General features: G+C 62.7%; 2 protein-coding genes across 2 annotated transcripts in view; both read left to right on the top strand.

Annotated features, from left to right (window-relative positions):
• The window catches only part of FAM195A (family with sequence similarity 195, member A), a 6,273-nt gene extending 1,676 nt beyond the window's left edge, over positions 1–4,597 (top strand). The window contains exons 2-6 of the mRNA XM_008579188.1: positions 666–749; positions 2,564–2,684; positions 3,423–3,550; positions 3,807–3,908; positions 4,275–4,597. Of these exons, the coding sequence (XP_008577410.1) occupies positions 666–749; positions 2,564–2,684; positions 3,423–3,550; positions 3,807–3,908; positions 4,275–4,345 (506 nt within the window). The 3' untranslated portion in view covers positions 4,346–4,597. The remainder of the gene's footprint in view (positions 1–665; positions 750–2,563; positions 2,685–3,422; positions 3,551–3,806; positions 3,909–4,274) is intronic.
• Positions 4,371–5,380, top strand: part of WDR90 (WD repeat domain 90) — a 20,007-nt gene continuing 18,997 nt past the window's right edge. The window contains exon 1 of the mRNA XM_008579187.1: positions 4,371–4,621. Within this exon, the coding sequence (XP_008577409.1) occupies positions 4,371–4,621 (251 nt within the window). The remainder of the gene's footprint in view (positions 4,622–5,380) is intronic.

Here is a 5,380-nt window from a genome sequence, read left to right as displayed (position 1 = left end):
CCCCCCCCCGCCCAGAGGCGTCCCCCAGCGCAGAGACTCCCCCGGCACAGGAACTCCCCCCAGCACAGAGCACTCCCAGTGCCTGTCGACGGTAGAGCCTCGTGGGGCTCCTAGGACCACGCTCGGACATCACCGCTGACCCCACAGGACCGTTGAGCCAGAGCCCAGCCCACCGTCGCGGTGGCCGCGGCTCACCTGCTTGCAGTCCGTGGGCAGCTGTCAGGGCCTCCGGGCGACCTCGGGCTGCCGCTTGATCCCCTCTGGGGCAGGCCGAGGTCGAGGTGCTGGTCTCGGTCTCCTGGGTGTGTTCTTGTGGAGCTCAGTGGGGCAGAGATGCACACGTTTCTCTCCGGCCTTGCCAAGCCACTGCCCTTCACCCCAAGTAGCCTGGGTCCCTGGAGTTCCCCTCCCCAGCAGATCCTCGGTGCTTTGAACGGTGGCTTCCTGCCTTTCCCAACCAGCGGGTCTGCCTCGCGCCCAAGAGCCTGAGGCCACAGGAGGCTTAGTCCTGGTCACTTTGGCCTCCACGTGACCGTGACCTGGAGGTTGGACACTCGCCACCCCCGGAACTGAACTTTTTACTTCTTGGCTCAGTTCTTTGGGGAATTCTTCTCATGTGATCCATGCGTTTCTGGGGCCTGTGGACTTTGCTCTGGTCCCTGCAGGCTGGAGGGCTCCTGGGCGCAGGCTCTGGGTGGGGGTGGAACACGAATACGGAGGCAATGCTGGGGGGCAGGACGAGGGTGCAGGTAAGCAGGGGGGCTTAGCAAGGGGAGGACAAACAACCACCAAGGGTGGAGAGGGTGCTGCCGGGCCACCCTCAGCCTGTCCCCTCCCCATCTCTCAGTTACTGGGCTTCAGACCTCAGCTTAGGGGGAGGTTCTGGGGATGGGTATTTGAGACACTGGCAGAGAGAGAGTCTTCCTGCTGGGGGGCATGTTCTTAATCCAGGGCTGGATCCTAGAGAGGAAAGCATCCTAGCCAGAGGTGCATCTTGTAGAGGGAAGTGAGTGGGGCCTTGGAGGGGCTCCGCAGCAACCAGGCTGTGCTGGGAAACTCTGATGACATCAGCCTTAGTCCCCACAGCCGCCTTACCTCTTGGGGGAAACTGAGGCACAGGTGTGTAGCCTCCACCTGTTCAACCAGGGAGGGAGCGTGGGATTGGAGTGGCCTGGGGTATTCTCCCTTTCCTGGAGGAACACACCTTCCTTTCCTCTCCAAGGCCCCATTGCTGGGCCGCAAGGGTGAGTCTGTGGCAAAGTTGGGAGGGTGTGCCAGGGAAGAAGTGGGAAAGCTAACAATGTTCCCCAGAGCCCTAAGTGGGCAAGGGGCACCGTGGACACCCGCAGGTCTCCTTGCTGTGCTTCTAGAGCCCTTAAAGCCCCCAGGAGGCCAAACCTGGTGTGGATGTCTGAGGTCCTCTGTCAGCCAGTCAGGCTGGGCCTGCTGGTGCCTGAGGGGTTAGCCACCCATCCTGCTGGGCATGAGGAGCCATGGTCAGGGCAGGGCATGTGCCCACTGGGGCTCACTGTTCCCCCACCATTCCCGGGGCTGGGGGCTTCCGGCAGCTGTGGGGCCACCCTGTAAATTTGCCCCATCCCGCACCTTGCCTTTTCCTCTCCTTAGTGCCTTGCTCTGGTTGTGGGACAAGGGGGTGTCAGGGTCACTGCTGGTGCACAAGAGGCTCAGAGCTGCTGACCCGCTACATCTAGGGCTCCTGTTCTGGGAGGGGCATGGGTCTGGTGGGGCCAGTGAAGGTTAACAGGCCAGAGGTACCCCTGGCCAGTTCTCCTCCTAGTGAGAGAACAGATGGAGGAGAGAATAAGATAAACTGAGGTGATGTCCACTGGTTGGGAGGGCTGGCTTGGAGGCTGGTTTGGGTCAGGGATGTGGGCTTTGTTCTCTGGACTGCTGTTCAATCCTGATGCCACCACCCGCTCACGGTATGTGACATGGGCAGGTCACTTCCCTCCCCAGCCCAGGGTCCTGAGCTGAAAAACGGGGGTGGTCTCCCTTGGGGGTCGTGGAAGGGATGCCCCTGTGGGCACCATGGGCTGGAGCTGGACTGTGGGCAGCGTGCCTTGGCCACCATCCACAGGTGTGTGCTGGGGCTGTGCCCTTTCCCCCACCAAGCCCCAGCCTTACAAAACTATAACCTCTGGGGCGGGGCAGGCGGGTGCCGCCTCGACCCCAGGGCCACCACTTTGGTCCTTGCAAATTCACAGCTCCTGGCTGTGATTTCCTTCTACTTAAAAATTGACATCTAGAAAGTTGAAAAAAAAAAAATTTGACATCCAGCCTGCAAGTTTTCAGCCTCTTGGGGTGATAGTGGCTTGCAGGCAAGGGGGGCTGTCCAAGTTGAGGACAAGCCTTTATGCCCTCTGGTCTGTGCCATAAGTCAGGCAGCAAGTGAGCCTGGGGGGAGCCCCTGTGCCCTTCCAGGTCTCCACCTGCACATTTAAGATTCTCTGCGGCCACCAGACCCTGCCAGCCCTGGGGCTGGCGCGACCCTGCGCCCCTCAAGCTACTCCTCTTTATTTTAGTGCCCCTCTCACCTGAGGAGGAACCCAGAGCGGCGGTGGGGCACCTGAGCCCAGGAAGGCGAGCAGGCCGGCCGGGACCGCGAGTGCCTGGCGGAGTGGCCGGCGCAGCCCAGGACTCCCGGCTCCCACCTCCTGCTGTAGGTGCGGGCCCCATTCCCTCCACGGCCCCGTCCCGGGCCTTGTGTGCGCAGGGTTTGGCCAACTGCTGCCCTGGGACCAGCGGCTCCCTGGACGTCGTGTGCAGCACCACAGGGGGCCACGTCGTTCAGGGCTGCCCCTTGTCTTGGGCCCATGGGGAGTGGGCTGGGGTTGCAGTCTCACTCTCCCCCTCAGGGATTGCTGCCTTGGCACTCTGGGGGCAGCCGGGGAGAGGGAAGGGCACAGGTGCCCTGTTCTTGCTTGGGTCTGTTCTGCCACAGTGGGGCATAAGCAAGATGCAGAAACTTCTGTGGGGGGAGAACACAGCCAAAAACTGCACCCCATGGGTGGGGTTGGGACAGAAAAACCTGGTCACAGCTTCAAGTTAGAACCTGGGCTGCTGGAGGCCTGGCTGGACAGGGAGAGGAAGCAGGTGGCAGTGAGGGCACTGAGTGCAGCCCTGCCTGGGGCCTGGGACACAAAGAGCTAGGGACCTCTCCCTGGCCTACAGTCACTCGCCTCCCTCAGGACCCAGGGCTGCAAGTGTGAGCTGAGCTTCTGGGGCTTGGGGCCTGCTGGAGAGAGGTCTTGGCCACTGATGGCTGCAGGCGGCTGCTCTGTGGTTCAGGGAAGTGCCCAGGCTGGCGGTGGGCGTGGCCCGAGGCTGCTCTTGATTTCCACCGAGCAGCACCTGGGCCTGGGACAGGTGCTGACCATGGTTGTCTCCTCCCCCTTCTGCAGTCCAGGGCCGAGGCTTGTGTTCAATCGAGTGAATGGCCGGCGGCCTTCCACCATGTCCCCATCCCTCGAGGGGACCCAGGAGACCTACACACTGGCCCATGAGGAGAACGTCCGCTTTGTGTCTGAAGGTAGTGAGAGGGGCTGGAGGGTGTGGCCTGGGCCACTGGGTCTTAGTAACATGCAAGCTGGGACCTCTTCCCCATTGCAACCTGACTCCCAGCAGCTAGAGGGCTGGGCTTTTCCTTGGCTCTCTGCTCCCTTGTCCTGTGACCGTTGAACAGGATGCCCACTCCCTGTGCTGGGCTGGAGTCCAGGGTGGCCACCAGGCCCTGGGGGTGGTAGATGCCAGCGGCCTGGCTCAGCCTGTCTGCCCTGCCCCCACAGCCTGGCAGCAGGTGGAGCAGCAGCTGGATGGTGGCCCAGCCAGTGAGAGCGGGCCGAGGCCTGTGCAGTACATGGAGAGGACCCCCAATCCCCGGCTACAGAGTGAGCCCCCCAGCCTCTCCCCCTGGGCAGTCTCCCACTCCTGATTCTTCCTGAGCCTAGCCCCGGTCTCTGAGATCTCCCCAGTCCCTGTTGCCCCAGCAAGTCTCCTCCCACCGTTCCTGTCCCCCAAGGGAGTCCCCCCATAGCCCTCGTCTCCCCAGGTAGTACCCCCCCAGCCCCTCTGACCCTGACCCAGGCCCTGCCAGGTTCCACCCCCAGTGCACGAGGGAGGAGGTTCCCGAGCCCGACTTCCTTCTTCCCAGCGTCTGCTATGTTTGGAGTCCAGGTGATGGGTGGTCAGCTCAAGGGGAGAGATGCTGACCAGTCTAGGAAGTGGCATCACTGCCCAGCCTTCTCTGCCCACAGACTTCGTGCCCATCGACCTGGACGAGTGGTGGGCGCAGCAGTTCCTGGCTAGAATCACCAACTGCTCCTAGCACCTGCCTGAGAAGGAACACTGCCATGGCGGACCCTTTGCCAGAAGAGGACCCTGGTGCCCAGTCCACCCATGGTGGTCTGGCTGGGCGCTGGCCACACCTGAAGTGCCAACATTTGGACTTTTGCACCTACCTTTCCCTTGGCCTAGCTGTTCCAAGCTGCCGGGGACTGAACCTGTCAGACCTCAACCCTGCTCACTGTGCCCAGGGAGCACAGGAGGAGCTCCAGGCTAATAAAGTGGACAAACTACCTTTCCAGAGTGGCCTTGACTTGGGGTGTGGGGGGTCCTCGTGTCCAGTTCCTGTACACTGTGGTACTCCTGGACCGGCAGAGGCTACAACTCTGCCTGACTTGGCCCTTGCTTCTCACCCAGCTGCCCAGCTGTGCCCTGACAGAGGTACTAGGCTGGCTCTTTGGAAGTCTGTGGACCCTACTCTGCCCCACCCAACTCTGCTCCCCCTTCCTCTCCTGTTGGCATTGACTGGTGTCAGAGCCAGACCTCAAGGGCCAGAGATGCTGAATAATTGGTCCTGGAATGGGATCCTAGCCCCCCAGGACTGGGGCTGGGTCTCAGGATGCCACGTCCTGTTCTCTCAATCCACCAGGCCTGGGTGCAGGACACCAGGCAAAGGTGTCCTGCAGGTCTTGGAGTGGGTAGTGAGCCTGTGGGGCAAGTGGGGGAGCTCTGGCGGCTTGGGAGCACTGGCCCAGCTTTGCCTGATGGACAGGGATGACCTTGGCGGCCTGACACAGGAGGGCCCAGAGTGCCCTGGTGTTGGCCAGGTTCCTCCACAGGGCTTGAGAGCAGCAGAGAGAGGCCCAGCCCAGTGAACAGGCCTCCGTCCTCCCTCCCTCCCTCCCCACCCCACTTATACAGAGGGAGGACCCTGCCCAGGGCGGCCGCACGAACCCCGAGGCACAGATGGGCGGCGGCGGAGGCCCCGGGGGCGGGACGCCGTGCGGTCACGTGGCCGGGCGCCGCCGTGACGGCAGGGCGGGCGCGGCCGGCGGCCGGTGCTAAGCGACGCGGTGCC

This window comes from Galeopterus variegatus, unplaced genomic scaffold (assembly GCF_000696425.1).
Source record: "Galeopterus variegatus unplaced genomic scaffold, G_variegatus-3.0.2 Scaffold1825, whole genome shotgun sequence".
NCBI classification, from domain to species: Eukaryota; Metazoa; Chordata; class Mammalia; order Dermoptera; family Cynocephalidae; genus Galeopterus; species Galeopterus variegatus.
The sequence above is the reverse complement of the archived record's forward strand: the minus strand, read 5'-3'. Positions and strand labels throughout refer to the sequence as shown.